We start from the raw sequence: 18,959 nt of genomic DNA on the forward strand, positions 1-18,959 counted from the left end.
CTCTTCTGCCACCGGCCGGGGAGGGTCCTCTGGCGGCACCTGGGGGGCTGGAGCTCCGCGCGGCCGAGGGGCTGCACCTGCCCGGGGCCTGCAGTCTCGGGATCGAGCTCTGCCGCGTCCTAGCGTGCGGTGGGCCGGAGACCACTCCGGCTGGCGGCAGTGCGCGAGCCTCCCGCGCGCCCCCCGGGGAGGCAGAGGGGCGCCAGCGCCCGCGGGCTCCCGCCCGCACTTGGCGTCCCGGCCCGCCGCAAGCGCGCGCGCGCCGCGAGGCGCCACGTGCTGGGGCCCAGAGCGCTGAGGCTTCGCTCAGCGTGGGCGCGTGGCTGCGGCCCCACGTGCAGGTTGCCGGGGACGCCGCACGGAGACCCCTCCCTCCCATACACGTGCGGGCCGCGCCCCCTCCCCGCGCCCAGCGCAGCCGCGCCCGCGTCCCGGCTCCAGTCCCCGGCACCGCGAGGCGGCGCACCCGCTGCCTAGGGCCGCCGAGGGGCGGGGCTGCCGCCCGCATTGTTCCTCCCCGAGTGGCGGGCCCTCCCCTTCCCCCAGCCCCGGGCGGGGCGCGGGGCCGCCGAAGCCGCGGAACGTGGGCTCGCGCCCCGCCTTTGTCTCCCGGGTGCGAGCCGCCGCAGCCCCGCGCCCGCCGCTCGCTGCCAGAGCCGCTTTGTACCGCGGCGCGGGGGACCCGGGCGTGGAGCCGGCGGGCGCAGCCTCAGCATGGACGTGACGGTCTCGGAGCTCATGGAGCTCTTCTTGCAGAGCCCGCTGGTGACCTGGGTGAGTGCGCCCAGCTCCCTGCCCCATTGTTGGTGCACCGGCTTCTTCCCCCGCTGCCTGCCGTCAATCTCCCTTCCCGGGGTCCCGGGTAGCCTCCGGGACGCGGGGGACTCAGCAAGTGCTCCCGGCGGAGGTCGTGGTCTGAGCCCTGGGGTCCGGAGGCATTTCCAACTCGGGAGCCCGCGCACCGGGTGCGGGACCTCGCGGCGCTCTCGGCCCGGCCAGGGGTTGAGCTGGTACACCTGTTTCCGACCGGGCCTTGGGCTACGTCCCCGTAGCGGACAGGATCCGAGGAGTCACCTGGGCCCCGTCATGGCTTGACCACTCGAGAAAAGGACCCATTCCCCGAAAATATCCTCGTGTAGTTTCTGAACCTCTGAGACCAGCAGGTGGGTGGCGGCGGGGATTGGGTCTCCCAGTGAGAATGCGTACAGGCTGGGTTCGGAGCAGTCATTTCCAGTAGGTTTGAGACGTGAGAAATTTATTAAAAAGTCCCTTTTGGTTTTGTTGTTTTTGTTGTTGTTTTTCGCCCTGGGACACCGGAGCACAGCAGGGAGGAAGTTTTGTCTGTTTCCTGGCGCGGGGTGGGGGTAGAGGGCCTGGAGAGGGGTGGGCTTCTCGCCTGCGGAAGGGTGGGCGGGCGTGGGTGACCCACTCTTCCCGCAGAGGCTCTGCCTGCCTTTGCCCTGGAGAGCTTGGACAGGGCGCTCCGGGGTGACTTTTCCTGCCTTTCTCTCCGCGCCCCCTACCCGGCAGGTGAAAACTTTTGGCTCCTTCGGAAGCGGCAACCAGGACAACCTGACCATGTACATGGATCTAGCCGACGGCATCTTTTTGAACCAAATCATGTTGCAAATGTAAGTTGCCTCCAGGGAAGAAGGAAAGAAGGGTGCTTCAGAAAGTTTAAGGTTGTGGCAACGGAGCATGGAGTTTGAACAGGAGGGTTCTTTTTCCGTGGGGCCCCTGGTGTGTCTCGGTTTTAAGGGGACTTCTTTCCGTTCCTGTGGATATGAAGAATTCTGGGTCGGCGGTTTGGCAGCTTGTTTGGTAAAGGCAATTTGGTATTGAATGACTGTCATCCACGTGGTGTAAATAGCACAACGGACTTCAGACTCAGTTAGTTGACTGTGGTTTGAGCAAGGACGTTAAAAAAAAAAAAACCAGCACCCTTTTTGGGGGGCAAGGAACTGTAACAGAGTCTGGTTACAGGAAATGTCTAGGGCGGACCCTGAGCATCCGTGTGACTCTAACGTTTCACTGTAGGGTGGGATGCCTGTGTTTCTGAGCTCTCTTCACGTGATTGTACCTTTTCAGGTGCCCCCTAGCAAGTGCTATCGGTTAAGGCCTTTCTCACGACTTGGATTTAAAGTTACTGTGTTAAGAGAGTCCTGGGAGTCTGAATGCTAGCGTACTGTTTGTCTTAAAGCCCTAGAGCTTAAACAGGGTCTTGATGGAAGTTAAACTTACTAGCTTGTGTGTTTGACCACATCCTTTCCTGCAGCTGAATTCTGCAGAGCCTGTCTGATTGACAGCCTGCCACAAGTAGGTGTTGGCTCCTGAGGCTGTGTTCTGTTTTTAACTCCAAGTGCAGGGAACATATTGGAAGTGACTGTTGGTATGATTCAGAGGCCCTGGAAGCAAAATAAAACGTCCTCATGTTCTCTGCAGATCAGCCACTTAGGCTCACTTACTCACCTGCAGCTAAGCAAGTTGTCCTACTCTAGCATGAACCCATTAGCTAATGAGAATCAGCTTTGTGGCCCCTGAGGGGTAACAATTACCTTTGGCATATTCAGAAAGTGGTTTAAATAGATCTACCTAAAATAAGGTCTGCTTTGAAAAATTTCTGGGAACACTGCTTTTAATAAATCACTTGGTGTCATGCTGTGGGAGAGACACCTTAGTTTTGGGTTTTTTTTTTTTAAAGGCCCAACTCATCTTACTAATCTTGTGTTTGATTAGATCCTAAAATGACATATGTGTTACCAGCTTTGGCAGCACTTGTCTGAGAACATTGATGAAAAGGAGTTTTCCTGGGGTTGTCTAGTGGCATGTTTAATTTCTGGCAACTGCTCCCATTTTGGTGGACCCCGAAAATGACTGGATTCCATTGGTGCAGTGACCACTGTGTCCTTACCCAAACCCAAGACTGTTTAATTAAAAACAGCAGTATTCCCGGCCTTCTCATTCAGTTTTTACACCCAGGCAGAGGGGAGAACAAAAGCCCTGGGACTGTTTCTCTTTCTTCCCTGACCTTTGGAATTCCTGAAGCGTTTACTGCTTGCTTGTAAATCGGGAAAGCCTGTTGGACCATTCCTTTGAGAAGTGCGGGTTCACCCTTGGCCCGTGGCTAAATTCAGTTTAAGGGCGGTGTCTCCACTTCCCTTTGCAGTTTTTACCTGTTCTCTCCTTTGTGATATGCGGAGATAATCATTCTAGGAGCAGAACGAAAGTTCGCAGCTCTTACAGCCTCAGGCTGGGCTTCTGGTGCCTTCTGGCCAGGGTCAGGAGCAGAGGAAGGGATAGTGGGAAGCTGTGTGGGTGGCATTCCAGCTGAGGAAATCAAGGAGTGAGGGGTACCAGCAGCACACAGTTTACTGATTGTATGATCAGAATAAACCTGTTCCAGATGATAGGATAGAAATCAGAACACTGGTTGCTCCTGGGGGTGGTTGGGATTGTCTGTAAAGGAGACACAGGTGAATTTCTGCGGGGTGTGGGAATGGTGATAATGTTCTGTGTGTTCGTGGGAGTACATCTTATTTTTCAGAACTCATCAAGCTGTAACTTAAGATTTATATATTTCACTCTATGTAAAGATGATCTCAATTAAAAAGTATGCCAAAAGAAAAGTGTATTTCAGACCTGGTGTTGACAGCTTAGGGAACTCGAGGTCTGTCTCCTACTGAACAAGTGATGCTCGGCATACCACTCGAGGATTTTGTTTTCCTCATCTGTACAATGGGAACTAAAGAGAAGGTTGTGAGGATTAAATGGGATGACATGTTAGCAATTAGCACAGTCCTTATCACTTAATAGGTACTAGTGTCAATTACAAATACTCCATCTTAATCCAGAAAGGATTGAAGGTGCCCTCTAAGAATTTTTCTAGTCTTCCTTTCTCCCACATTCTTAATCTCCTAGATTACTGCATCATTCTTAGCCTGGGCCCTCTCTTAAGGAGAACTAAAGCAAAACTGGACTCCTGGACCGGCGTCCAAGCCCTCCATGTAATGCTGTACAAAAGCCTCTGTGTTCACTTCTGCCAAATGCAGAAATGTCAAGCTAACGGGCAGGTCAGTGATAAGACTATATTCTGCCTTATCTCCTCAGCTAGTAGCTCCAACGGGTGTTATTTGCCTATTTTGATAAATTCTCCCCAAGTTGGTAGGACCAGAAGATTAAGAGAGCAGTATGCTAAGTGGGTATGGAGCTCAGATAAGAGGCGTGTTACCTAACACTTCAGAGCCATATGGAGGCCGGCGGGGGTCACGTGGCTACACCTGAGCATTGTCTCCGGCAACTGAAGAAGGCTGTGGTCGTAGTCTCTTGGCCCTGGCCTCCCAGTGACATCAGTGCCTGGAAGCAGGAAAGCCCTGTGGGCTCAGCTTTCAGGGGAGGCCCAGGTGGAGGAGAATTCCCAGTGAAAGGCATTGAATGGCATGGACCACGATTCATGGGAGAACGTGCTGAATCGTTCCTCTGTCAATGCAGTCTTTCGGGGTAATCTGCTGGTACCCAAGGGAAAACCAGATTGTTCATTCACTTTGGACGCATTTCTCACTGTCTTGTAGAAAGATATTTAAGCCCTTGGGCTCTGAAAGCACGGGATGGACAATTTTACATTCCCCTCTCTACCACTTCTTCTGCTTCCTTGGGCAAATTACTTAAAATTTGTAAGCCTCAACTTCCTGATCTGTAATAAGGGGATTGTATTTTATACACTTGGGAGGATTAAATAAGATTATGCATCTAGAAAATGCCCAACAAACGTTCAGCTTTGTTCGGAACGAGGCCAAGGGCCCCCCGGGGGGGGTGTCCCCCCCCCCCACGTGCCTGAGCCATAATAATGGCTAGTATGCATCTGTACTTTTGAGAAGGGACACCTGATTTAGGGCAATGGCTGCTGAGTGCAGTTGGGAACTTGGGATTGGGCCTGAGGTCAGCTTGTGCCTTTGCAAGGCTTGTAGTAAGTCCAGCATTATTTGCTTTGTTCAGATTTTCCCTCGGTGCTTACTGTAAAAATCAGGATAATATATTATTCAGGGGTTGGAAACATCCTCAAGTCAAACAGTTGCCGGAACTTCTTTTTTTATTTTAAAGACTTTTTTTTAAAGATTTTATTTATTTGACAGATTACAAGTAGGCAGAGAGGCAGGCAGAGAGGGGGAAGTAGGCTCCCTGCTGAGCAGAGAGCCCGATTAGGGCTCTTGATCCCAGGACTCTGGAATTGTGACACAAGCCAAAGGCAGAGGCTTTAACCCACTGAGGCACCCAGACGCCCCCCACCTTTTTAAGTGATCTCTACACCCAACGTGGGACTCGAATTCACAACCCCAAGATCAAGAGTTGCACACTCCACCAACCAACCCAGCCAGGCACCCTGAGTTTCCTATGTTTCTAAAAGGCATTTGTAGAATAATTTCCCCCCTAATGTGTTGCAAGAGGAGCTCTAGTCCCATTCTGCATATATAAAAGCTGAGGGCAAGTACTTGTCAGTTGAATGAGTTTGTGTTGTCGGAAAAGTGTCAGAATAAAAAAGATTTTTGTGAACTTAAGTGATTTCCTTTTTTGGCTATAGAGTATGAGACTCTTCAGGGAGGGGGGGCTTTGAGTCCTTAAAAATTATATCAAAAATTTACATTGGTTATAGGAGAATAGAAGAGAAAGATGAGCCAAATAAAATCGCCCATGATTTTACCATGTAGAGGTAGCAATGCTTTTATTCTGGTGTCTTCAGATGTCTATAGTATGTAGATATATGATCCTTAAGGTCTAAGGACATGGGCTCATGCTGTTGTCTTTCACCATCCCTGTTTTTCAACCCATGATACATTGTGGACATAGACATCTCTATGTCAATAGATCATTTTTTTAAAAAAACATTTATTTATTTATTTATTTATTTATTTATTTGACAGAGATCACAAGTAGGCAGAGAGGCAGGCAGAGAGAGAGAAGGAAGAAGGCTCCCTGGTGAGCAGAGAGCCCTATGTGGGGCTCGATCCCAGGACCCTGGGATCATGACCTGAGCCAAAGGCAGAGGCTTAACCCACCGAGCCACTCAGATGTCTTAATAGATCATTTCTTGATTCATTTTTAAATTTCGGAAGCCTTTGGAATAGAACTAAAATTTGCAGGCTGGCTTTCCCAAGGGAGGGGGCAAGGTTGCCATAAATGTAAATCCTCTGTCTTTAAAATTCTAGGTCAAGTTGATTTGCATTTTTCTAGTTTTAGTTTTTAAAAGATTGATTTATTAGAGAACGCACGTGTGCCCAGGAGTGGGAGGGCAGAGGGGGAGAGAGACTCTCAAGCAGACTCCCCGCTGAATGAGGAACCAAGTCAATGACCTGAGCCAAAATCAAAATGCAGACACTCACCTGACTGAGCCACCCAGGTACCCCTAGTTAGGAGTTTTTATAAGTAAGTGCTGAGGGCCCCACACTTGGGACTCCAGATGTTCCTGAATTCGGACAAGCTACCAGATGCTTGCACCCAGTGCCTCCCTCCTATCCTCTGACCTCTTGATATGGGGCTCTTGGGCCTTTGCATTCTAGGGATATCATGAAAAAAAGATCCTTGTTAGTAATGATGGCTTTTGGGGACATACAGTTGTGCAGTGGTTATGGGATGTCCTCTTCCTGGGATATAGGACCATGTATGGGTCCACGTTTGCCTGTGCAGAGCTGACCTTCTTGAGTGACCACCTAGGGCTGGAAGAATCCTGTAGTCATTTTGCTGATGAATGCCCTGGGGCCCAGAGAACCTTGGTCGTGGACTGGCATCTGTGTTTCCTGTCCCCTTTTTGCAGCACAGAAAGGTGGGGGTTACTCCGTGCTGGGAGAGTGAGGATGAGCCTTTCTTAACCGTAGTTGACTTTTGCTTCCAGTTATTTCTTCATAACCTCTTGACCCTGAGAGCCTTCGCTGAAGGATGGAGCACTAATGATCGTGATAATTAGTCTAATTATTTCTACAGTGAATGTGGAGGCTCTTTTGGAGTGTAGTTTCAGTTAGCTGACCTGGGAGAACAAAAGCAGAGCTGGGCAGGGGCTCCTCTGTTATTATCTGGGGGATCCACAGGTCCCCACTCTGGGTGTGCGATGTGCCTTTGCACACGCAGGAACTGTGCACCTTGTTTTCCAACACGTGTGTGAAGCCCCCTGACTTAAAGCTGGGACTACAGAGACCGAGGAGAAAGCTCTGCGTGCTCTCTGAGTTCTGTTTTAAGAAGTACTTTAGTCACTTAATGAAATTGCTTCTCCTCTCTTGAGGTATCTAAAGAGAGGAGAAGTGAGCCTTTAAGATAAATTGTTTATAATGTCAAGTATACTTCTGTAGCTAAAAATGCCTTTGTGGTATAAATTCTGAATGCGGCCTCTATTCCTAAATTAATTTCCACTGAACTGTTAACCTTTGTTTTCTCAGTAATGAATGGCTCCAAGAGAAATGTAACGGTGCAAATGGCTTGGCCTGACTCCATTACTGTGTGGGGACAATAAGAAACGTTGTCACATGACAGTTGAAAAGAGATTCCCTGGTTGCCCCAAGTGCCCATGTGATTATTTTGGGGGGATCCAGGCTTACTGAATAAAATCTGTGGCTATGACCGGGTGTCACAGGTAAAGGGGTTTGCGAACACACCATGCACAGTGGGGACTCCTGGTATATATGTCAAATATTTAATGGTCGAATTCTAAACAGCTCATATTATTAAAGTAAAAAAAAAAAAAAAGGTTGTCCTTACAGTGAGGACTGAAATGATTTCACCTCGTGGATTTTTTTTTTTTTTACTGTTTATCAGTTTTTTGTTAATTACTGGCTTTGGAATGAGCCGCGTGGCATGGAGGGTGATCTCCCTAACTGCCCAACTCCCGTTTGGGCTCCTGTCCCTTTGTGGGGGTGATTACTGAGGAAGAGGGGCTGCCGTCTCCCAGGGCCGGGATGACAGATGAAACCCTGAAAACAGCCCTCATTTGAATGAGACAGTGACATGGGACGGAGGGCTTTGTTAGATGCATTGTGTGGTAAATGGGAAGGTAGAAGCTAAATCCGGTCTACAGTCTACCCAGTCTGTTCTCGTCACATAAGAAGAAACATTTTGAGAAACGTCCTGGACGTGGATGAGTGGAAATACAAATCACTTGATTGATTTCTAGTTTCATCCCAACCAGACCTGACTTTTGCCCGAGATCGGAAAATAAATGACACCGTGGGGGTTTCCCACATGAATTATTTATATCTCTGTGCTTAGCATTTCTCGTAGGGTATGTGGTGCACCAGGTCACATCACAGACTCCTGCTGTTGGTTTTTCAGGGTAGATTTGTGTGCCTGAAATGTAAATCACAGGCACCACCGGCCCTAGACCAATCTGGTGACAGAGGTGGAGGACCCCGGTGAGATGGAACATGAATGATTTTGATTTACTAACTCAGAAAATGTACTCCCTGTCCCCCTTTCTTGGCATATCCTGTATTTTGGTTTGCTCTTCTTGAAATCTATCTTGGGAGAGGTTATTGGTTTTCAGACAGTATCACTTTTGGGGTCTGCATTGACCTTTGGTGGTGGTTTATGGGTGCTGCTAGCAGTAGGAGCGGAAATAATGTTGACTCAGGGCCTGTGATGGGTTGGGTGATCAGGGTGGTGATGGGTCGCCGCCCCCGCAAGGTCCATGGCTTGGCAGTAACGGAGTAAGGATTTGACTTGAGCCATGTTGTCATAACCGCGTAGTTAGTGAGGCTGGGGGGGCCTGGAGCTGGCTCTCGGCTGGAAATGGGGTGTGTGGCAAATGCTGGGATAAGCAGTTTCCTCCGTTCTCTTCCTTCTCCAGAGACCCCAGGCCAACAAATCAGCGCATCAACAAGCACGTCAACAATGACGTGAACCTTCGCATTCAGAACTTGACCATCTTGGTGAGAAACATTAAGACGTATTACCAGGTAAGGGCTGGGAGTTCCCCTGGAGTTTGACTGTGCCTCTGGTGGTATCGTCACTGAAAGGTTTCCCCGCAGGAAGCCAAGAGGAAATGGTGTTCATGGTTAGGCATTTGCTTGCTCACGCTTGGTGTGTTTTCACTTGCATCCTTTTTTTTTTTTTTTTTTTGCATTGTGGGAAGCGTGTCAGATGCTGGACAACAAAGTTGTCCAGTGAATATCCTTTGAGCTGTGTGCAGAGCATCGTGCTTGGTATGGCAGGACCCCAGGGACGGGCCGTGATTCACAGCTGCAGCCCCAAGCATGCTCTTGAATGGGGACCCTGAGAGGGTGTCACCCACAACGAGTGAGTCTTTGTTCAGGAGTAACTGACAAGGTTGAGGGAAAGAAGAGACTGTGGAAGGGTTATGTCTGTGCCCCCAGCATGCAGACGGGAGCACTGGGGTTCAGGGTGCCAAGTGGCAGGTGCTCCCTGTGTCTCAGCAGCAGATAGGTGATGGGTTGGGCAGGGGGCCCTGAGGGGAAGGGCTTTTCGCCTTCGGAAGGTCAGGTGAGAATTGTTGATGTTGATGGGAAATGGATTTAAACTGTGTCTCTCAGAGCCCTGGCTTTTAAACTTCTTAGCCGTGAAACTACTCCCCGCTGTGCATTTTTCTTGCAACCCCAGGTGAAGCCCTTGTGACTGTGATTGACTTCAGGGTCGGGGGCTCTGGTTTTCTCTGCTTGGCACCCTCCTTTCCCACTGGGGCATCTCTGTTGGTTGCCAGGACCTTAGGGAACACGGTTTGAGAACGGCTGCTCAGGAAGATACCTTTTCCAGAATTCATGCTGGGGCTTTGCCGATTCCTTGAGCAGACTCTGCCTCTGGGACCTCTTCTTAGCATCAGGTTCCTGGACTGTAACCCAGTCTCTGTGCTGGGGTTTAGGGGCATCTGCAGGGTGGTGAGGTCCCTGTCGATATGAGGGAATCCTCAGGCCACCGTGTTTCACTCTCTGTCCTCATGCAGTCCTTGCTGGTTCTGAGGTCAGCTGAGGCATCACACCACGTGCTGGGCCGTCTCCTGCAGGGGGCTGCAGTTGCCGCGGGAGCATCCCTTCTGAGGACTCAGTACGAATTTGAAGATGGATGGGAGAGGGAGGGAGTGGACCTTGTCCTGGGTTTTCCGAGATGATTGTATCTGTCATCCCTCCCACCGTGGTTGGGGTGCGTGAGAGAGGGTTACTGTGCTGGGACTCTTTCCCTGTATGGCCAGATCTGCAAGCCACCTGGGCTCACTGCATGGACCATTGGTGGCCCGGTGCTGTGGACTTCTTGAGCAGCCTCTGTGAGGCTTAGATCCAGCCCCATCCTTTTAGTTCCAGATAGATGGCAGCTGTGATGGGATGGGGGTCCTGGGCGAGCGGGATCTATGGGGCTGAATGGGTTTGTTTTCCTCTGAGAGGCGCCACACTCAGGCCCAGGCATGCTGTAGACAGGTGGGAAATATTCCGCGAGTGTTTTCCTGGGGATGGCCATGGGCAGAGGAAGCTGAGCAAAGACAGTGGGGCTGCCCGTGAACTCGGGTCTGGGCATGGGGGGTGCTGTCTGGTGGCAGGGCTGGTGGTTCAGCATGTCCTCAGGGCTTGATCCCAATCTGTAGGCACCATTCCTGGTGAGCAGGGGCTTTTGATGCTGTGTGCTAAGTGCCAGGGGCCGTGGAGTGCAGGTAGCTTAAGGCCCTTAACTCATGCTACAGAGAGGGAGGGAAAGGCTTCTTGGAGGAGGCGGCACTTGAGTGGAGTCTTGGCAGGTGACTTGAGTTTCCATGTTTGGAGGGTCATGGGAAAGAGAGAATGGGAAAGCGTATAGAGGTAGAGGAAGACATGGAGGCATAAGACCGGCCTGTCCTTGATCTGTCAAGGTCCAAGTTTTGCACAGTTGCTCAGATAAAGGCCTGCTTTACCCAATTTCACATGAATTTAAACTCGGGAGGATGTGAACACGAGAGAGACAGAAACTCAGAACAGCAGGTTTGCAGGACTGGCCAGAGCCGGTGGCGGTAGCTCCACAGGTGTGTCTTAGGCCAAAGGTGCTGCTGAGGGATAGTAACCTCTCCCCGGGGGCTGAGAGCTGTCCGTGAGCAGTGTGCCGCATCAGCCCCTTGCTGCAAGCTGTCGGCCACCCGGGGGCTGTCCTCGGCTCTTGCTGGCCACAGGAGTCCACGCTGGTGCTGAACCGTGGCTCCCAACCGTCCGGATCTCGGCTGGCTGGACAGAGCATGATACCCAGTAGAGACTGTGTCAGTTTGGAGTCGGGTAGCTGCTCCGTGTAGAGTTCCAGGAGACGAGACATGGTCAGGGGGAGGAAAAGATGTCCAGTTCGTTCTCAGGGCCCAGAAAGACTCACAGGTGGAAAGGGGGCCCCTGCGTCCTTGTTCTGCTCCTATGCTGTTAACTCTTCAGGGCTGGGGTGGGTTGGCAGCCCCAGCCCCTGGCAAGCATTTGCTGCGAGCCGTCTCCCCCCTCCTCAGTCAGTCCTGCTCCCTGGGGGGCTAGCCGGCCACTTCCTCTCGGGGCTGGCACAGGTTAGGTGTGTGGGCAGCTCTGTATATTTTTTCTTTCTGATTTATTGTAAAATAAAGTTAAGTCCTGGTCCTGCAAGAGGTCGCTGCTCTTTATAAACAGCTTGGAGAACAAGTAGCAAGAAGAAAAAGAACTTCCTTCCAGTTTTTGCATGAATAGTTTTTGTTTTATACGGTCGTGGTCGTCCCATATATACAATTGCATATCCTGCCTTTTTCCCTGCCACCTGACGTTCAAGTGTACACATACTTGGTTGTTATTATAAGAGGTGAAAGAAAGTTTCCCAAGAGGAATATGGCCCAAGTCCCCCTGTGAAAGTGGCCCTCCAGCTTGGGAGGGCTCGGGATGGGGCAAAGCAGATTCTGCTTCTTACTGGGTAAGGGTAGTCTGGAAGGGCGAGAGATTGCCCCCCGACTGGTGAGACTACTGCTTGTCCATGGTTTTTTGTTGGTAGACTCCTTGAGGTCACAGAATCCTGCCTTGGGTCTTGTTTGCCAAGCAGCGGTTCTTCCCACTGGCTGTCCCCTTTTCTGAGGCACCATAAGGCAGGGACCATTAGAAAGGATGGGGGCCTCTCTTGAGTAGCATGGGCTTATCGTGCAAGGAAGCTCAAGTTTTGCCTCTGAAAACCTGTGGAGGTGATGACCCTTGACCTTTGTCTGGGGCAGACAGTAGATGGTGCGTGGAAACCAGCATGGCCGGCCTCAGTCTGACCACTGGTGTGTCAGCCAGGGTCCCAGGCTGCCTCCTGACCTGCTGCTTGGACTTCTCCAGGGCTGGGGCCTAGAAATGGCATTTTCAGAAGTTCCCCAGCTGTTGCTCTCACCATCCTTCCAGCAAGCTGGCGAATCAGTGGGCTTCTCAAAGTGTGGTCCCCAGACCTGCAGCATCAACATCACCCGGAACCTGTTAGAAATGCAGATTGTCAGTACCCCCCATCCTCCAGACCAGCGGTGGCTGTCCAGCAATCTGTCTTCACAAGCCCTCCAGGCTATTCTGCTGTGCAATCTCATGGGAACTAAGGGTTAGAGTGTTTCTAGTGATGTCCAGAAGAGGCACCTTCAGCCAGGTCCCCCCAGGTGACTCCTCTCCATCATGTACGATGGGCGAACATCTCGTGTGTCCAGGAACAGGGAAGCGGGGAGAGAGTGCTTGGTTTTGTCATTGCCTTTTGCAGAAGAAAAGGCTGACAGCCCGAGGTGGAGGTTCCCGCTCCAGGACGAGCCTGCACAGGTGGAGGAACATCTGCTGAGAGGCCTGGAGGAAAGGCAAGCTTAGACCAGGCCTGCGTGCTGCCTCAAGCCCCCCGCAGGCCAGCTCTGTGCCCTGCCATCATATGAGGCTGGTTTTTTGTTTTTGTTTTTGCTTTTTTAATGTTAAATTTTGGATTTAACATTATTTTGATTGAATGATTATTTTATATTCAGATTCTTGAGGATTTGCATTAAATGCACGTTCATTTGACAGTCAAGCCAGTGGGAAAGTGCATCTAGTAGAAGCAGAAGTCCTGGGTGCAGCAGGGGCTGGTGTGTGTTTATTCCTTGGGGGCTATGCACTGTGTCCCACTGCCCTGCCCTGGACACCTGCCATCCTGCTCCTCCTCCCAACAGTTGGGGCCTGCTTTCACGTGAATTACAGAGGCTTCTTTGACCTTATGCCGGTGGGAAGCAGTTTGAACAGCAACCTGGATAAATTCGGGTGTGTGTTGGTCTTTGTTGTCAGGTCTACGTAGATCTCTGTCTGGAAATCGGGACCCTCAGATGGATGTAGGGACCCACCTGCAGAACTTACCCTGAAATGAGAAATCAGCAGAGTTTCTTGGAGCTGTTCCCCTTATAGGTCATGTGCCAGAACCGTCTGCTTTCCTTCTCTGGGCCTGAGTTCTTGTCTGTCCAGAAGAAGATGGGCCCTCACGGGCCTCAGATTCCACAGTCACACAATGGCCAGAGACAACCAAGAATTACAGGTCGTTTCCAGGAAGCTTTGTTTTAGGAGGTCCTTGAATTTGGCCCTTGTGAGCTCTGGTCTCTCACCATGGTCAGGAAGCCAGGACCGACCCAGAATGATGTACTTTAAGATTTTACTTATTTAGAGGCACTTGGGCGGCTTAGTCGTTCGGCATCTGCCTTCGGCTCAGGTCACAATCCCAGGGTCCTGGGATCGAGCCCCGCTTTGGACTCTCTGCTCAGCGGGAAGCCTGCTTCTTCTTCTCACCCTGCTTGTGTTCCCTCTCTTGCTGTGTCTCTCTGTCAAATAAAAAGTCTTTTTAAAAAGTTATTTATTTGACGGGGCGCCTGGGTGGCTCAGTGGGTTAAAGCCTCTGCCTTCGGCTCAGGTCATGATCCCAGGGTCCTGGAATCGAGCCCCGCATCGGGTTCTCTGCTCAGCAGGGAGCCTGCTTCCTCCTCTCCTTCTGCCTGTTTCTCTGCCTACTTGTGATCTCTGTCTGTCAAATAAATAAATAAAATCTTTAAAAAAAAAAAGTTATTTATTTGAGAGCAAGTCCGCACATGAACAGTGGGGAGAGGTAGAAAGAGAGGGAGAAGCAGGGTCCCTGCTGAGCAGGGAGTCCAACGTGGGGCTCGATCTCAGGACCCTGGGATCGTGACCTGAGCTGAAGGCAGAAGCTTCACTGACTGAGCCACCCAGCTGTCCTGAATATTTTTCTTTACCTCAGAAGAAATGGCACAATGAAGAGTCTGGGGTTGCTTTATCTTATGTCATTTTTTTTTCTTTATTGCTTTGGAAAATTAAAGAAGTACAGATGTTTCAAATAAACACTTGTGTATCTGTTAAATATGAACACATGAATATAGTTCATAGTTGTTTGAGGCTTTTTTCCCCCTTAAATAAAATTCCTCTTATCAAAGTCCCCAGGACATTTCCAGTGTGTGGATTACCTTTGTCCATTTATCCTTCCCTCCAGCCCTAGGGATAATCCCCATTGTTAATTTCGTGGGTATCTGGTTCACGATTTTATACTCTAATTCTCTGTATATATGGGGGTGTGTGTGTTTATGTGTGTATATATATATGTTTTGTGTGGTGCCTTTAGATAAAACTTCCATACACTTGGCCCTGCCTTTTCCCTACTCGTCCTGTTTTTGAGATCTGTCCATTTTCAGTGGTGGTTGTTTTAGATAAGCATGGGCTCACTAGTTAAAATTAGAATTATCTCTAGAAATATGAGCGCTCAGTTGGAGAAATGAAAGACTTGTCACAAGTAAGAATTGAAGGAAACGTACATTTGATATTGTCGGTGGGAACCTGGCAAGCTCGAGTAGCTCTGTCCCATTCTGGGCGGGGTGGGGGGGGGTAGGGGGGGTAGCGTTCAGTTAAAGTGAAGCCTGCGTAGGTGGGTGTGACCTGCTGTCATGGATGGGGACGGTGTTCGGGGGAACATACAACAGTCCACATGGGCCATTTCTATAATACCAGTGGAATTTGCTTTATGACAAGTACAGTGTATCACATTTGCAGGGGAGAGGTTTTGCCAATGTTTGTTTGTTTTTGAAGATTTATTTAGAATGAAAGCACGAGCAGAGGGGGAGGGGTGTGGGGAGGGGAGAGAGAAGAGAGAGAAACTCAGACTCCCAGCCCAGTGCGGGGCCGCATGCTGAATTCTGGATGCAGGGCTCCATCTCATGACCCTGAGGTCATGACCTGAGCTGAGCTCAAGAGTCTGACACTTAACCCACTGAGCCATCTGGGTGCCCTTCTGCTTTCAGTGTTATAGAGCAGGACCGTGAGGCTCCACAGGAGGAGAGTGGATATTCTTGATTTTGTAACTTGGACTTAGAGTCTGAGGGTGTAGAAAGTAGTCTCTTGTATTAAAAAGACATGTTCTGATTGCTGATTGGGAGAAATAAGGAAAATGATGTTCACCAGTTATCTCACCTCTAAGAGATGCCATCGTTAACGTTTGGTATTGATGCTTTCCCTCTCTGCGTCCGTGGGCACCTGGGTTTCAGAGTGTGCATTACCTTATCTAGACCAGGTGTCATCTTTCTTTTCATTTACTGTGCAAGGAGCGTTTTCCCACGTCATTAAATGTTTATTCATAGTAGGAATTTTAGCGTCTACATAGCCCTTCCATCATTTGGCTGCCATTACAGCGGATACTGAGTTACTCGTGTCTACACGGCCCTCCCATCATGTGGCTGCCATTGCAGCTGATACTGAGTTACTCGTGTCTCGGAATTCCAAACACCACCACTGTGAACATACCTGGTACTTAACCCTTTCACCAAATGTTTTCATTTCCTTGCACTACAGGCCCGGTATGGAATTCCCGGGTCATGGAGCATGAATAATTTGAGGTCTTCTGTGTTTCTTGCTGACTTGCCTGTTCATGCCCCTCGTGTAGTATTAAGACCCGCCGTGTTCCATGCTGTTGAGTGCGTGACGACTATTTCTGGGTCTCTGCCATGCAGATGAAGGGCTGAGGTTTTTACTGTACACCCAGGCGGGTTTCCTTGCGTGGGGAGTGCTGTCGGGGTCTGGTTTGGGGTCTCCAATGGGATAGCCTCCCAGCGATGGTGGCGCGGTGATGGCACAGGGGTGAGGCTGGATGGTCTTCAACAGAGAGGTCCCAGCGTCCTGTCCCCAGGTCAGCAGTGGGAGCTCTTTTTCTGCTGTGGACTTGACCCGGGAGCTTTCCTGCTTCCCTGGAACTGGTAGCTGTCTGTGTGCAGTTCAAGAGGGGACCTTCCAGACTCTGTTGGGAAGTGAGCCCTAGAGGGGCGGTGGTCTGCATGGACCCCTCCTTTCCTCTTTCCTTCACCTCACTTCCTGGCCCTCATTGTCTCTAGGGTAGTGATGGAATAGGGGATGGGGAAGCTCTGGAAACCCGGAGAGACGGGTGTCCCTTGCCAGGGGCTGCCTGGTTCTTTCCTTTCTTGTTCTGAAGGCCATTCTCCATGCCTGAGGTACCCACATCTAGTGGCGTGGGAGAGAGGCCAGTAAACCAGCCGCTGAAACACTTGGGTGATCACAGCCTGGGAAGGGGTGACGTTCATACGGAGCTTTCTCTAGTGGTGGGTGACACTTGTCCCGAGTCTTGGAAGCTTGGCAGTGAACTAGACTGGCAGAAAATGAAGTCCATGGGGGTGTCTTCGGAGAGGAACAGCATCTGCAAAGCTGTAGAGACATAAAATAGCCTGAGGGATGATTGAATCTCTTCAAGGTGGTTAGAGGTTGGGTGTCTTTCCTGGTGGTGATGGGTGAGGCAGGAAGACATTGAGGTGTCAGGATGGGGTGGGGGTGGGGGGAGCAGATGCCATGCTGATGAATTCAGACTTTATCCTGGGGTACTCGAGAGTCTTTGGGAGCATTTTTATTTTTAATTTTTTTTTTAAGATTTTATTTATTTATTTGACGGAGCGAGAGAGCACAGTCAGGGGGAACAGTAGAGGGAGAAGCAGGTTCCCGTTGAGCAGGGAGCCTGATGCGGGGCTAGATCTCAGGGCCCCAAGATCATGACCTGAGCCAAAGGCAGATGGCTGACCATCTGTGCCAGGCACCCCCAGGAGAATTTTTAAAAGGGAAAGTTGAAAAAAGGAAATGCTGGTCCCCATATTAAAAATGGGTTGGTGTTGGGGCACCTGGGTGGCTCAGTTGGTTGGGCATCTGCCTTCAGCTCGGGTCATGATCCCAGGCTCCGGTGATCGACATTGAGCCCCACATTGGGCTCCCTGCTTGGTGGGGAGCCTGCTTCTCCCTCTGCCTCTCCTTTTGCCCTCTCATGCTCTCTTTCCCTTACTCTCTCAAATGAATAAAATCTTAAAAAAAAAAAAAAGAGTGGATTAGTGTCAGGAGGGAGTGGGGAGTTGGTGCAGATTGTGGGGGCCTGGACCAAAGCAGGGGCAGAGGAGACGAGCTCTGAGAGATCCCGTGGGGTATTGCCCATGTGGGGCCGTGGATGGCAGCTTGCTCCGTGTCCCAGCTGGAGTGAGCATCTGAGGGGAAGGTAGGTGCTTTCCCAGGCCTCGGACCTCTGAGGTCTGCAGCAGATCTCCCTGCTCCCACCAGGGCCTCGGGGTTCAGGTCCTGCCCCGTGGGACTCAGTGGCTGTAGCTCAGGGTCAGCTGGATGGGAAGCCACTGCAGGAGGGGGCAGCTCTCAGGGTTGCTGGAATTCCCCTTTTGTACACTAAACAGAGGCATTTGCTCTTGACCTGTGACTCTCCTTGTCCTGCTGACCAGGGATGGAGCAACCAGGGCTGAGAATACCTGGTCACGTGCTGCACCATCCCAGACCTTTCCAGACACAGGTTTTGTTCCTGCTAAACAGGAGACCACGCATTGGATGGACTTGACTTGTCTTTTCTCCTTCCTGTTTCTAGAAAAAAATGCTGTCCAGACATATTGAATAGCAAGCCAGAACTTTGAGATTCAGCTTCTTGGCCCAGTCAGAAGCTTGAGGGAAGGTAATAGTGCCTCTTGTGGGCCAGGCCTTGGCCCCGCAGGGAAGAAATTGCTATTTCCATTTTACAGATTAGTAAAGTGAGGCTCATCGACTAAGATCTAGAAACAGTCCCAGAGAGCTGCAGGTTTTCTTGGTCATCGGCTGCTTGGTGAAATGTCTTTTTGAAAATCGGGCTTTCTGCATGTATCGTGCCAGGAGGTAGCTTGGGGCAGGCCGAGGCACTGTGCTGTGAAGGTGGGCAGGGCCCCTCTGGATCTGCACGGACACCCGTGCGAGGGGGTTTCCTGAGCCAGGAGACTCGTTTGGCGGGCCAGGCTGAGAGTGCTGCCTCCCGGGGGGGGTCTCCTGCTTGGCCTCCCCCTTGTTGAGAACTAGACTTCACACCAGCCTGGAGCCGCAGAGGAAGGGACCGGATCGCTTCAGGCCCCTTCTGAAGCCAGCACTTCCGGGGTTGGGCCAGGGGTGGGATGCGGGGAGCAGCTGGCCTCAGGCTGCACCCCCAGAGCAGCAGGAAGCAGAGAATCAAGGCTAATTGCGGAGGGTGGGGAGGGGTGAAAGGTGGGTCTGATGTAATTAGTGGACCTGGAACTTGGCCAGACGGTGGAGGCTGAAGGCGATGGGAGAGAGAGAGAGGGAGGTACAGAGACAGGCGGGGAGAATCTGTAGACACCCTTTATCTGGTCTCTCTGGGCTCCCCCTCTTGACCTTGAGTCCAGACCTTGAATCCCTGGGGCTTTCCCTCCTGCCCCTAAGCGGCCACACTCTCCTTTCCTCCAAGGCCCCGTGGGCTGCCTCCTGGCTCGGGCCACTGGGGCACAGCACTGAGCCCACGTACCCCATACAGGGATGGCCCACTCAGACCTTTGAATCTGCAGATCTGAGCCTTGTCCTGGCTCCTCTACTAACTCTGAATGGCACTTCTTTCCAGAATCCTGTTTCTGCTGCATGTTTTCTCACCATGGATTTACTTCTCCATACCTTTTTGTTCAAGGTTTCTCATGGTCTGTGGCCACACCTGTAAGAATTGTCTTTTTCCAGCCTGGC

At 51.1% G+C, this 18,959-nt stretch overlaps 1 protein-coding gene across 5 annotated transcripts in view; it reads left to right on the forward strand.

Moving 5' to 3' along the window:
* Window positions 1-534: 534 nt before the first annotated feature.
* CCDC88C (coiled-coil domain containing 88C) overlaps window positions 535-18,959 on the forward strand; it is a 124,535-nt gene continuing 106,110 nt past the window's right edge. For 4 of the 5 annotated variants that reach the window (XR_006604137.1, XM_045071213.1, XM_045071222.1 and 1 more), the window contains exons 1-3: window positions 535-774; window positions 1,531-1,631; window positions 8,825-8,933. Coding sequence is in view for 4 of the 5 variants with exons in the window: in XM_045071213.1 (XP_044927148.1) it covers window positions 715-774; window positions 1,531-1,631; window positions 8,825-8,933 (270 nt within the window). In the remaining variant the exon portion in view is untranslated. The remainder of the gene's footprint in view (window positions 775-1,530; window positions 1,632-8,824; window positions 8,934-18,959) is intronic. The other variant, XM_045071218.1, reaches the window with a different exon arrangement.

The sequence above is a fragment of the Mustela putorius genome, unplaced genomic scaffold (assembly GCF_011764305.1).
Source record: "Mustela putorius furo isolate JIRA1106 unplaced genomic scaffold, ASM1176430v1.1 tig00000129_pilon_pilon_pilon, whole genome shotgun sequence".
Taxonomy (NCBI): Eukaryota; Metazoa; Chordata; class Mammalia; order Carnivora; family Mustelidae; genus Mustela; species Mustela putorius.